We start from the raw sequence: 15753 nt of genomic DNA on the forward strand, positions 1-15753 counted from the left end.
TAGTAATAAGACCTTCAGAAATTATGAAAACATTTTCATGGCTAGAAAACCTAAGATAATATTATTATGGAAATTGATAAAACATTTGAATATTTACATTTTCGTTGACCGATACCTTAACCGAATACCTTGCAAAGGCTCTGCAAAATAGTATAGTGAGGTTCAACTTTTTATCTGTCCATGTCAATAAACAGGTTGTGATAATACATTGGATTGATATGACATGGGGTCGAAGCAGAGAACTTGTCTGCCAGCTAGAGAGAGTTTTGGACTTTGTTTTGTGCCGGTTTCTATTCTATTCTAGTCTATAGTCTAGTCTATAGTCTAGTCTATAGTCTAGTCTATAGTCTAGTCTATAGTCTAGTCTATAGTCTAGTCTATAGTCTAGTCTATAGTCTAGTCTATAGTCTAGTCTATAGTCTAGTCTATAGTCTAGTCTATAGTCTAGTCTATAGTCTAGTCTATAGTCTAGTCTATAGTCTAGTCTATAGTCTAGTCTATAGTCTAGTCTATAGTCTAGTCTATAGTCTAGTCTATATCTGTCTATAGTCTAGTCTATAGTCTAGTCTATAGTCTAGTCTATAGTCTAGTCTATAGTCTAGTCTATAGTCTAGTCTATAGTCTAGTCTATAGTCTAGTCTATAGTCTAGTCTATAGTCTAGTCTATAGTCTAGTCTATAGTCTAGTCTATAGTCTAGTCTATAGTCTAGTCTATAGTCTAGTCTCTATAGTCTAGTCTATAGTCTAGTCTATAGTCTAGTCTATAGTCTAGTCTATAGTCTAGTCTATAGTCTAGTCTATAGTCTAGTCTATAGTCTAGTCTATAGTCTAGTCTATAGTCTAGTCTATAGTCTAGTCTATAGTCTAGTCGATAGTCTAGTCTATAGTCTAGTCTATAGTCTAGTCTATAGTCTAGTCTATAGTCTAGTCTATAGTCTAGTCGATAGTCTAGTCTATAGTCTAGTCTATAGTCTAGTCTATAGTCTAGTCGATAGTCTAGTCTATAGTCTAGTCTATAGTCTAGTCTATAGTCTAGTCTATAGTCTAGTCTATAGTCTAGTCTATAGTCTAGTCTATAGTCTAGTCTATAGTCTAGTCTATAGTCTAGTCTATAGTCTAGTCTATAGTCTAGTCTATAGTCTAGTCTATAGTCTAGTCTATAGTCTAGTCTATAGTCTAGTCTATAGTCTAGTCTATAGTCTAGTCTATAGTCTAGTCTATAGTCTAGTCTATAGTCTAGTCTATAGTCTAGTCTATAGTCTAGTCTATAGTCTAGTCTATAGTCTAGTCTATAGTCTAGTCTATAGTCTAGTCTATAGTCTAGTCTATAGTCTAGTCTATAGTCTAGTCTATAGTCTAGTCTATAGTCTAGTCTATAGTCTAGTCTATAGTCTAGTCTATAGTCTAGTCTATAGTCTAGTCTATAGTCTAGTCTATAGTCTAGTCTATAGTCTAGTCTATAGTCTAGTCTATAGTCTAGTCTATAGTCTAGTCTATAGTCTAGTCTATAGTCTAGTCTATAGTCTAGTCTATAGTCTAGTCCATAGTCTAGTCTATAGTCTAGTCTATAGTCTAGTCTATAGTCTAGTCTATAGTCTAGTCTATAGTCTAGTCTATAGTCTAGTCTATAGTCTAGTCTATAGTCTAGTCTATAGTCTAGTCTATAGTCTAGTCTATAGTCTAGTCTATAGTCTAGTCTATAGTCTAGTCTATAGTCTAGTCTATAGTCTAGTCTATAGTCTAGTCTATAGTCTAGTCTATAGTCTAGTCTATAGTCTAGTCTATAGTCTAGTCTATAGTCTAGTCTATAGTCTAGTCTATAGTCTAGTCTATAGTCTAGTCTATAGTCTAGTCTATAGTCTAGTCTATAGTCTAGTCTATAGTCTAGTCTATAGTCTAGTCTATAGTCTAGTCTATAGTCTAGTCTATAGTCTAGTCTATAGTCTAGTCTATAGTCTAGTCTATAGTCTAGTCTATAGTCTAGTCTATAGTCTAGTCTATAGTCTAGTCTATAGTCTAGTCTATAGTCTAGTCTATAGTCTAGTCTATAGTCTAGTCTATAGTCTAGTCTATAGTCTAGTCTATAGTCTAGTCTATAGTCTAGTCTAGTCTAGTCTAGTCTAGTCTATAGTCTAGTCTATAGTCTAGTCTATAGTCTAGTCTATAGTCTAGTCTATAGTCTAGTCTATCTAGTCTATAGTCTAGTCTATAGTCTAGTCTATAGTCTAGTCTATAGTCTAGTCTATAGTCTAGTCTATAGTCTAGTCTATAGTCTAGTCTATAGTCTAGTCTATAGTCTAGTCTATAGTCTAGTCTATAGTCTAGTCGATAGTCTAGTCTATAGTCTAGTCTATAGTCTAGTCTATAGTCTAGTCTATAGTCTAGTCTATAGTCTAGTCTATAGTCTAGTCTATAGTCTAGTCTATAGTCTAGTCGATAGTCTAGTCTATAGTCTAGTCTATAGTCTAGTCTATAGTCTAGTCTATAGTCTAGTCTATAGTCTAGTCTATAGTCTAATCTATAGTCTAGTCTATAGTCTAGTCTATAGTCCAGTCTATAGTCTAGTCTATAGTCTAGTTTATAGTCTAGTCTATAGTCTAGTCTATAGTCTTGTCTATACTCTAGTCTATAGTTTAGTCTATACATAGTCCAATTTAGTGGAAACTTAGTTTTGTACCCTAAAACCTAAAGACTACTGTCTTGGTTATAGTTAGTACTACATATTTCAAAATTTAGATTTACATTGAGGTACTAGTAATCTAAAGGTGGTTAAAGTTATTAACTTGATAAAACTTTTCTCGCAATTAATGCAGAATTACACTACATCTATTATATTTGTGTTACTTTTAAGACACTATTTTGTTTAATTAAATTTTGTAGTTTAGATACAAATTATTAACACTTACTCAAATACACATATTGAATTCTTGTATTGTCAATTGTCTCTTATACTAACACAAGAAAAATTTTACTCTGAAATATTAACTATGTGTAACTAAATTAGATTAGAACTAAACTAAGTGTAAATTTTGTTATTTGCTGCCTTCTTCTGATTTGAAATCGATGTTTATTGAACTATTTATATACATGTCTATTTATTATGTTGTCTTTTAACTTGTATAACTATTTAATTTGTTTAATTAATGTTCTTTTTTAATTTTATTTTTTGAAAAATGAAATCAAAACACTACAAACCTTAAACACAAAAGAAATCTCACCACCACCAGTTGAACATTTAAAAAAAAAATTCAAAATTCAAAACAATTTTTTATGATTTAGAGGAAAACTGAAAAAAAAAGAAATTATATATTTATTTTGTACACAGGTCAAACAAAAAGGTAAAAGAAACTAAAACTAAATTTTAAGAAAAAGCGTTAGTGATCATAAAAAAGCAATATGGCGGTGACTGAGTCCAAGTTTTTATTAAACCAAAAAAAATGAATCTTGTTTTTTTATTATTGAGTAATTTTTTTAAAAGAATGTAATTTTTTTAATATTAAATTGCTTGTACTAATTACTAAAAAAAAAACTATTAACAAATTTAAAAATATTTCACACATAAACAAATAAAAGCAGCTTTGAACTTTGACATCATTGACCTTCATACTTCAGGGCTGCTTTTATTTATTTATAAAATATTTTTAAAGAAATGTTTTTATTAAATTGATTAAATACTTACTTACTAATAATAATAATTTAAATGAAATACTAATTAATAATATTTTCCTTAAATTACACATTAACAAATACCAAAAACACAATTTTAATTATTCTTTTTAAATCAAGTATTTAACTTTTAATAATATTGTAATTGTTTTAAAAACACAATTTTTTTCTGTAATATGTTTTCTTAATTTATGTTTTTTTGTATTTAATTTAATTATTTGTATTTTTCAAAATTTTCATATTATTTGTTGGCTTTTTTCCTCAAACTAAATTATGAAAAAAAAACCATGTAAAACCAAATTAAGCTGCATCTTGCATTCAAAATTTCTTTTATAAATTATTCTTATGTGTCACAAAATTTTCTCTATAAAATCAAAATTTCATACTTGTTTTCTTTGAATCTGTCAAAGGCCTTTAGCTTGTTGCTTTCAAAATCAAAAACCCAGTTGTTCCTTAAACAAAACCAACAAAAACGCATTTTTTAAAATACCGCTTAATTTCATATTTTTAACTCAAATAATCAATTCCATTTTTATTATTAAAACAAAAATATTGGAAATTTAATTAATTTTATTTTGTGTTTAATTTATATTTGCATTTTTTTATTCTCTCTCTCTTTCTTTGTCTCCTCGTTAACTTTCTTAAACATAAACCTAAAAACCAACAAAAATTTAGGTTCTCGAAGACCAAGTCTAGCGTCGGTACACAGTACGAGTTCATCCGTACGTAGCTATAGCATGATGCGTTTCGAAAAGGAACAACAGCAGAAGGAAATCCGCCAAGAGATGAAATTACGTTTGGCTCGTCTGCAACAACATCAGCATCAGCAACAACATCAACAACATTTGAGGGAATATAAACCACAAATCATTATCGGCGATACTGCTGTTTCCATGCAACATGGTGTTGCATTGAGTCGCATTACCATGGCTACGCCTAGTCCAATAACACCCAATTCAACGGATGAACTTTTACCAGCGGTCGATGAAAGTCAAGAGGTGAGTCATTACTGAACGTACGTTCGAAAGGTTTTGAATAATTTAATTAGTATCGTAATAGTCTATACTATAGATTAGACTATAGACAAGACTATAGACTAGACTATAGACTAGACTATAGATTAGACCATATACCAGACTATAGACTAGACAAAAGACTAAACTATAGACTAAACTATAGATTAGACTATAGACTAGAGTATAGATTAGACTATAGGCTAGACTATAGACTAGACTATAGACTAGACTATAGACTAGACTATAGACTAGACTATAGACTAGACTATAGACTAGACTATAGACTAGACTATAGACTAGACTATAGACTAGACTATAGACTAGACTATAGACTAGACTATAGACTAGACTATAGACTAGACTATAGACTAGACTATAGACTAGACTATAGACTAGACTATAGACTAGACTATAGACTAGATTATATAGACTAGACTTAGACTAGACTATAGACTATAGACTAGACTATAGACTAGACTATAGACTAGACTATAGACTAGACTATAGACTAGACTATAGACTAGACTATAGACTAGACTATAGACTAGACTATAGACTAGACTATAGACTAGACTATAGACTAGACTACAGATTAGACTATAGATTAGACTATAGACTAGACTATCGACTAGACTATAGACTAGACTATAGACTAGACTATAGACTAGACTATAGACTAGACTATAGACTAGACTATAGACTAGACTATCGACTAGACTATCGACTAGACTATAGACTAGACTATAGACTAGACTATAGACTAGACTATAGACTAGACTATAGACTAGACTATAGACTAGACTATAGACTAGACTATAGACTAGACTATAGACTAGACTATAGACTAGACTATAGACTAGACTATAGCCTAGACTATAGACTAGACTATAGACTAGACTATAGACTAGTCTATAGACTAGACTATAGACTAGACTATAGACTAGACTATAGACAAGATTATAGACTAGACTATAGACTAGACTATAGACTAGACTATAGACTAGACTATAGACTAGACTATAGACTAGACATAGTCTAGACTATAGACTAGACTATAGACTAGACTATAGACTAGACTATAGACTAGACTATAGACTAGACTATAGACTAGACTATAGACTAGACTATAGACTAGACTATAGACTAGACTATAGACTAGACTATAGACTAGACTATAGACTAGACTATAGACTAGACTATAGGACTAGACTATAGGACTAGACTATAGACTAGACTATAGACTAGACTATAGACTAGACTATAGACTAGACTATAGACTAGACTATAGGACTAGACTATAGACTAGACTATAGACTATAGAATAGACAATAGACTAGACTATAGACTAGACTATAGACTAGACTATAGACTATAGACTAGACTATAGACTAGACTATAGACTAGACTATAGACTAGACTATAGACTAGACTATAGACTAGACTATAGACTAGACTATAGACTAGACTATAGACTAGACTATAGACTAGACTATAGACTAGACTATAGACTAGACTAGACTATAGACTAGACTATAGACTAGACTATAGACTAGACTATAGACTAGACTATAGACTAGACTATAGACTAGACTATAGACTAGACTATAGACTAGACTATAGACTAGACTATAGACTAGACTATAGACTAGACTATAGACTAGACTATAGACTAGACTATAGACTAGACTATAGACTAGACTATAGACTAGACTATAGACTAGACTATAGACTAGACTATAGACTATAGACTACTAGACTAGACTATAGACTAGACTATAGACTAGACTATAGACTAGACTATAGACTAGACTATAGACTAGACTATAGACTAGACTATAGACTAGACTATAGACTAGACTATAGACTAGACTATAGACTAGACTATAGACTAGACTATAGACTGACTATAGACTAGACTATAGACTAGACTATAGACTAGACTATAGACCTAGACTATAGACTAGACTATAGACTAGACTATAGACTATACTATAGACTAGACTATAGACTAGACTATAGACTAGACTATAGACTACTAGACTATAGACTAGACTATAGACTAGACTATAGACTATAGACTAGACTATAGACTAGACTATAGACTAGACTATAGACTAGACTATAGACTAGACTATAGACTAGACGAGACTAGACTAGAGGCTAGACTATAGACTAGACTATAGACTAGACTATAGACTAGGACTATAGACTAGGACTATAGGACTAGACTATAGACTAGACTATAGACTAGGATATAGACCCTAGACTATAGGACTAGGACTATAGACTAGACTATAGACTAGACTATAGACTAGACTATAGACTAGACTATAGACTAGACTATAGACTAGACTATAGACCTAGACTTATGACCTAGACTATAGACTAGACGATAACTAGACATATAGACTATAGACTAGACTATAGACTAGACTATAGACTAGGACTATAGACTAGACTATAGACAGACGAATAGACTGACTATAGACTAGACTATAGACTAGACTATAGACTAGACTATAGACTAGACTATAGACTAGACTATAGACTAGACTATAGACTAGACTATAGACTAGACTATAGACTAGACTATAGACTAGACTATAGACTAGACTATAGACTAGACTATAGACTAGACTATAGACTAGACTATAGACTAGACTATAGACATGACTATGACTATACTATAGACTAGGACATAGACTAGGAACTATAGGACTAGAATATAGACTGCTATAGACTAGACTATAGACTAGACTTCGACTGCACTTAGACTATGATAGACTATAGACTAGACTATAGAATAGGCTATAGACTAGATATAGACTAACTATAGACTAGACTATAGAATAGACTATAGACTAGACATAGATAGGACTATAGATCTAGGACTATAGAACTAGACTATAGACTAGACTTGGAGAATAGACTATAGATATACTATAGACTAGGACTATAGACTAGACTATAGACTAGACTATAGACTATGACTATAGACTAGATATAGACTAGACTATAGCTAGACTATAGACTAGGACTATAGACTAGACTATAGACTAGACTATAGACTAGACTCTAGACTAGACTATAGACTATGACTATAGACTAGGACTATAGACTAGGACTATAGACTCGACTATAGGACTAGACTCTAGGACTAGACTATAGACTAGACTATAGACTAGACTATAGGACTAGACTATAGACTATGACTATAGACTAGACTAGACTATAGACTAGACTATAGACTAGACTATAGACTAGACTATAGACTAGACTATAGACTAGACTATAGACTAGACTATAGACTAGACTATAGACTAGACTATAGACTAGACTATAGACTAGACTATAGACTAGACTATAGACTAGACTATAGACTAGACTATAGACTAGACTATAGACTAGACTATAGACTAGACTTTAGACTAGACTATAGACTAGACTATAGACTAGACTATAGACTAGACTATAGACTAGACTATAGACTAGACTATAGACTAGACTATAGACTAGACTATAGACTAGACTATAGACTAGACTATAGACTAGACTATAGACTAGACTATAGACTATAATATAGACTAGACTATAGACTAGACTATAGATTAGACTATAGGCTAGTCTGAGAACTAGACTATAGACAATAAACTATATACTAGATCAGCTGTTCCATTTGCAAGATCTCATAAACTTTTCAAGATGTTTTCTCTTCGAGGTTTTTCATTTTCTTTCTCAAGAAACAGAGTTCAGTAAAGGGGTCATAATCAGAATAAAGGGGATATAATCTATTACTTAACATGTGGTTGACCATTCACAAAGCGGCCGAAAAATATATATCCCATTCTGATCGACCCTAAATAGAACTTTCTTCCATTAATAAACCAAACATTTTTAGAAACTTCCAACAAACAAAAGTACCGACTTGCATGATAATTTTAAAACTTGATGGTTAGAATAGAAATCATTTATAATTCTCAATCTAAATTTATCATAAATTATTGAAATTCTTTATTCGTGTAAATCACTCACATAATTTTGCAAATGTAATTTACAGTTATAAATAAATAATTCTGTGGTCAATTTCAATTGATAAAATCTCTCTAATACATTGCTATATAATATAGCAATATATATTGACAACAGTAGTTAGTTCAAAAGATATTACCAAATAATAAAGTAGACACAATGTTGCGCGAATTAATTATATTTGTAACGTTTTATCTAGTAATTTTATTACTATTATTCGATACAAATACTTTAAAACTTGATAAGAAAAGTCAAATTACTAGATCTCTTTTAAATTGTGGTCGCTTTTCGTGTGGTTAAAATCGTGTGTAACATTTAGTTTCATTTTTATAATTTGATAAATTAAAAAATCCAAACTTAAATTATTTATTACATTGGCTGCAGTGCTTCCAGAGTTTAACTTTAAGGTAAAACTTGTGTGATCTTTAGTTTAAATTTCAATATTTAATTAAACCGACAATACATCATCGATGACAGATGTCAATTTGATTATTATATGTAGATCAGGCCAAAAAGTTTTCCAAACCTCATAAGTTTTTTGAAATTGGAAAATTAGGGTTCGGGTAAAATTTGGAATACATACCGAACTTAACTTTTGGTCGGACAGATACTAATCATTATCACGTATTATGGAAAAATTGGCAATGACAAAGAAAGTGTTCCAGTGCTTCAATACCCTCCCCAAACCCCGCTCATCCAAATTGAAATAGTTATGCCCGTAGTTCTTTGTGTCCAGTCAGAAATATACCATCTACCAACCACGGACTTTCTCCCGTAATACTTCTCGTACCCCTCAAGTTTGGTCCATACGACATATTCTATTATTCCAAAAGGTCGAGTGGATAATAGCACGAATGTCGTGTTCTCGTATTGAGACAGCAAAGAGGATAGTATATCTGGGCTTCTGGGATTTCATTGTAGATCCCATATAATCGACTAACGGTTTCAAAGTTTGGTGTAGAAAGAGCGTAGCTTGACATTTTACTTTTAGGAATTAATACAATCCAAGCAACATGCCATCTAAAAGACAGACATATTGAGACTAAATCCATCCACAAGAATACCGGAAAATATTTTCCATTCCCGCAGCTTTATATGGCCCATAACTCTTGATTGCCCCTTGATCAAGCTAGTTGCAATGACTATATTTCTGTTGTATTTGTAAATATTACCTGTTTGCTAGTAAAAAAAATTGCTAGTCGTAGACTTATACTAATGGTCTGAAAAAGATAATCTTGCCATTGTCTTCATTTCTCATTTATGAGATTCTCTGAGCGGAATGACATGCAGTATGAGACCAATCTCAATACATATCCCGACAAGCAGGGGATAATAGCTAGCCAAACCAATAGAGTGGGGTTCCGAAAAATTCCATTGTTGCACCTGTGGTATCACTGTATCTCGGACATTATGTGGTTTTCTGGTTCTAGGCCAGATCAAATCATTCCAATGAAAGGCCGACTTTAAAACACAGCAACTATATGGACTCCGAAGAGACCTCAAGCAATGAACAGCCAGTACAAGTCCTGTGGGCAACTGATTCCACCTCGGGTTCGACCCGGGATCAAATCAATACAAACAAGTAAGAGTGTTATATTCGGCTATGCCGAATCTTATATACCCACCATCAAACCTCGTTTGACTCGAATGAAACTTACTTATGTCGAATTTCATTTATATATACTCGTATTTTTAGGTTAGTTGTAAGCGTTAAAGTAATTTTCTGAAGGGGACCTTATATAGGGGGGTAGGGTCAATTATGGGTCGATCCTCATAAAATTTGGTAGACAGAAATTGGTTCGTATTAAATTTATTTGTGTCGAATTCCATCGCTACACTCGTATTTTTAAGCCATTAATGAGCGTTGCAGTCATTTTCTGAAGGGGACCTTATATGGGGGATAGGGTCAATCATGGACCGATCAACATAAAATTTTTGAGATAGATTTTGACTCGCATGAAACTTACTTATGTCGAATTTCATCTATATACTAGTATTTTAAGCCAGTAATGAGCGTTAAAGTCATTTTCTGAAGGGGACCTTATATGGAGGGTAGGGTCAATTAAAATTTTGCATAGTGATTTTGGATTCGTATTTTTAAACAAGTTATGGCTGTTAAAGCTGCTTTTCGAGGGGCCACTTGTATGGGGGCTATCCGAAAACGTGGACCGATATTGCCCATTTTCAAAACCAAACAAACCTTACCTATAAGAAATATTTATGTGAAATTTCAACCCTCTAGCTCTTTCCATTCGGACTCTATCGTGCTTTCAACAGACAGACAGACAGACAGACAGACAGACAGACAGACGGACGGACGGACAGAGGGACAGACATTTAATGAGGACCCAGAATATATATACTTTTATGGGTCTATGACCAATATTTGGATGTGTTACAAACGGAATGACAAAATCAATATACCCCCATCTTTTTTGATGATGGGTATAAAAAGGATATATATCAATAGAGAGGTATTCCAACAAACCCCAACAATGCGTCTGTTGCATCATTATATCTCTGCAATGACTGTAAACCACAGCCATTATGTAGAGCTCAACTAATGATCTGTCAGGACAAGTCCTGAGTGCAACTGGTACCCATACTACCAGATTCTGCAGTTCTCAGCTTCGACTTCACATCAAATCCTACCAAAGAAAGCCCGAGAATATATTTGATACTATACCCAGACAATTAGAAGCTTATTTCTAGCCAGAGCAATAGAAACAATGCATCTGTTGCATGGCTATGTTTCTGCCATGACTTTAAACCACAGACCCTGAAGAGACCACTACCAACGATTAGCCAGGACATGTCTTGCTGGCAACAGGTCCCTGTATTATCAGATTATGTGGTTCTAAGTTTCGATCCCAGATCAAATCATTCCAAGAACCCTGAAAGAACCTCAACCATTGATAAGACAGGACAAGTGCTGCTGGCAATTGGTTTCGTTTTAACAAATTATGTGGTTCTCTGGTTCGATTCCAGATCAAATTATTCCAAGGAAAGGTTGAGGAAACATTTGAGACCTCTAGTTTATGGTTCCGGCAGACTAGAGTTAGCACCTCTATGCCCCGAGAGTTATAACAAGATGATGATAGGTTCATCATGATAACATAGCCCAGGGGTAACATGTGTCTCTGTGGTAACGATATACATAAGTCTTGTCAAATTAATTAGTTTAGGTTTCGGACTAGTATAGACTTAAAAAAAGAAGGAAGTAAAAATGTTCAGCTTTTTCAACCAGATATTTGACAGATGCTACACAGCTGCATAAGATAATATCATTCGCATGAGAAATAGTTTTAAAGCCCATTGACTCAAGATCTATGAATAATGATTTCATAGCAAGGTACTAGAGAAGAGAGGATTTAGAATCTATATCTATAATCCGGCAGTTTAGTGAATGTGGCGAATAAATAGACAGGAAAGTATGCAGACACTCGAATCCAGAGAAAGAAATATTTCAGCCTTCCTTCCGAGGGACATGTATCAGTCACCTTACATCCAAGAGAATGCATACGAATGTCAAATATCCTTATATAAAATTAGACTTTCGTGATTTTGAAGCCTTTACCCCGCTACCGTTTTTCAACTAAAATTAGTCATTGAGCAAAATGTGCAATTCAAACAACCGCATCTAAACTCAAACCCTTAAGACAATACTGCTTAGAATTCTTAACTTATCTAGATGTAAATCACAAATATTACATGCAAATGTAATTTACAATTAAAAATACATGATTGTGGTAAATTTTAATTGATGAAACAACTAAAATCTGATCAAATTAATACAATTAACTGTCAATATTTATCATTATTTAACATTATTTTATCTCGATGTTCAGAAGTAAGATTTGTATGTTTAAAAATATCAATTATTCAGATCAATTTGGTTCTATATCATCCATGAAAGTTTTTTTAACTATTGTTTCCTTAAGTACTCTTTTAAATAACTCTCCCTATTTTCATTTTCAATTCTTTTCTAGTATTTACCCAAATCTGATATAATCACAAAACCGCCATACGCAGAATCGGTTGCTTCTGCTACCATAAGTGCTATAAAAAATGTTGCTGCCTCTTCGGGTACGAATCAAAATATGACCAGTACAACTAATGCCGCAGCTATTGCTTCTACGTCAACGTCTGCTACTGGTATGGATCTGGCTAGTGCTGCTGCTTATATTGGACCCTGCAGTTCTTCAAATGAAGCGCTTTAAATTAATTTAAACAAAAAAAATAAAACAGTATTTATACACAAAACAAATATATAAATTAATGAATAAATGTTAAATTTAAATGCAAATTATCTTAGAAATAAACATAAGTTTAATAATAATAAGCAAAACGTATTACGTATAGAATATGAAAATTATAAAAAAATATGCTATTTTGCATTTTATATTTGTATATAACAAAACAGATCCCTTAAAAATTTAAAAAAAAATATATAAGAAATATTTAGTGTAATTATTATTGCAACATTATTTTTATGTTTATTTAATTGAAAAAATAAAAAGTTTAATATTTTTTATACAAACTTATAGAATTTATAGAAAACTGATTAACAACAAGAATAAGAAAAAAAGATAAAAATTAACACAAAATTCAGTATTTAAAAATTTATTACAAAATTTACATACAAAGCAAATCACTTATGAAAACTCATTTAAAACCCATTACTTTTGAGAAATTATATCGAAGTCATTAACTACACAATGCTCATTATGTGCGTGATGGACCAAACTGTATGTTTAACCTCAGATAATGTGACCAGACATCCTTTATCTAAAGCTGATTTATATTCTACTTTGTGTCGATTGATGATTTTATAGCAAAATTTTATTAAATTCTTATGGACTAATTTATAAATCAGACTATGAATTAGACTATAGTCAACAATATAAACTAGACTATAATCCAGACTATAGACCAAACTAGTCCAGACTATAGATTAGAATATAGTTTAGACTATAGTTTAGACTGGATTATAATTCACACTAAAGACTTGCCTATAGTCCAGACTAGTGTATAGACTAGACTATAATATTAGACTTTAATCTTGACAATACTATTATGGACTAATTTATAAATCAGACTATGAACTAGACAGTAGTCAACACTATAAACTAGACTATAATCCAGACTATAGACCAAACTAGTCCAGACTATAGACTGAATTATAATTCAGACTAAAGACTTGCCTATAGTCCAGACTAGTGTATCGAGTAGACTATAGTCCAGACTAGTCCATAGTAGTCTTTAGTATACACAAGTCTTTAGTATAGCCTAGTCTATAGTCCAGACTAGTCTATAGTCCAGACTAGTCTAAAGTCTAGACTGGTCTATATTCCAGACTCTAGCCTATAGCCTAGACTAGTCTATAGTTCAGTCTACCCTATAGCCTAGATTGTAGTCCAGACAAGTCTATAGTTTTCACTATTGACTTGTCTATAGTTTAGACTACAGTCCACACTAGGCTATAGTCTAGACTATAGACTTGACCATAATCCAAACTAGTCCATACTCTAGACTCTGGACTAGAATATAGTTTACAGACTTGTCTATATTTCAGATTATAGTGCAGACTAGTCTAGAGTTTCGACTATAGACTTGTCTACAGTTTAGACAATAGGCTTGTCTATAGTTTGGACTATAGATTTGTCTATAGTTTGGACTATAGACTTGTCTATAGTTTGGACTATACACTTGTCTATAGTTTGGACTATACACTTGTCTATAGTTTGGACTATAGACTTGTCTATGGTATGGACTATAGACTTATCTATAGTTTAGACTATAGACTTGGCTATAGTTTAGGCTATAGACTTGTCTATAGTTTAGAATATATACTTGTTTATAGTTTAGACTTTAGACTTGTCTATAGTTTAGACTTTAGACTTGTCTATAGTTTAGACTATAAACTTGTCTATAGTTTAGACTATAGACTTGTCTATAGTTTAGTCTATAGTTTAGAATATAGTCTTGTCTATAGTTCAAACTATAGTGCAGACTAGACTATAGTACAGACTAGTCTATAGTCTAGACTATAGACTTGACCATAGTCCAAACTAATCTTTACTATAGACTACGGACTAGAATATAGTCCGGACTATATACTAATATTACAGACTATAGACTAGACAATAGTGGTAAATACTGTCTAGTCCACTTGTCTATTGTAGTCCATATTATAGACTTAATTATTGTCAAGGCTATAGACCAAACTATATTCAAAGCTATGGACTATATTATAATTTAGATTATACTTATACTTATTTAAAGTTCAGACCAAAACCTAGACAATCTAGGCTATATACTCGAACAGAACAGACTGTAGTCTAGACTAAAGACAATACTATAGTCCAGACTATAGACTAGATTATAATTAGTGTAGACTATAGTCCACCCTATATACATATATAGGCTATTGGCTGTTATATAGTCTATAGACTAGACTATAGGTTAGACTATGGACTAGACTATAGTCCAGACTATAGACTAAACTATAATCTAGAAAATAGACCAGACTATAGTACAAACTATAGACTTGACTATAGTCCAGCTTGACTATAGTCCATAATATAGACTATAGTCCAAACGATAGATTACACTATAATCGAGACTATATACTCAAAGAACAGACTATGGTCTAGACTAAAGACAATACTATAGTCCAGACTATAGACTAGATTATAATCGGTCCTTAGTGTAGACTATAGTCCAGCCTATATACATACATATATAGGCTATTGTATGATCTATAGTCTATATACTAGATTATAGACTAGACTATAGTCCAGACTATAGACTATAAACTATATAGATCAGACTGTAGCACAAACTATAGACTAGACTATAGTTCAGACTACACTATAGTCCAGTCTATGGACTAGATTATAGTCCTGCCTATAGACTCGACGGTAGTCGTGTCTATAGACTAGACTATAGTATGAACTAAAATATAGACTAAACTAAAGTCCAGATTATAGATTAGACTATAGTCCAGATTATTGGTTGAACTATTCATAAAATTAGAGTT

General features: G+C 32.3%; 1 protein-coding gene across 5 annotated transcripts in view; it reads left to right on the plus strand.

Moving 5' to 3' along the window:
- LOC119606925 overlaps window positions 1–13050 on the plus strand; it is a 32166-nt gene extending 19116 nt beyond the window's left edge. For 3 of the 5 annotated variants that reach the window (XM_037960591.1, XM_037960592.1, XM_037960595.1), the window contains 2 exons: window positions 4342–4664; window positions 12701–13050. In XM_037960591.1, coding sequence (XP_037816519.1) covers window positions 4342–4664; window positions 12701–12931 — 554 coding nt within the window. In that variant the 3' untranslated portion in view covers window positions 12932–13050. Of the gene's footprint in view, window positions 1–4341; window positions 4665–12700 lie in introns of those variants that run through there. The other 2 variants (XM_037960593.1, XM_037960594.1) reach the window with 1 other exon arrangement.
- The last annotated feature ends 2703 nt before the right edge of the window (window positions 13051–15753 follow it).

The sequence above is a fragment of the Lucilia sericata genome, unplaced genomic scaffold (assembly GCF_015586225.1).
Source record: "Lucilia sericata isolate MDLA Ls3-8-SP2 unplaced genomic scaffold, ASM1558622v1 Contig000635F_arrow, whole genome shotgun sequence".
In the NCBI taxonomy this organism is placed as follows: Eukaryota; Metazoa; Arthropoda; class Insecta; order Diptera; family Calliphoridae; genus Lucilia; species Lucilia sericata.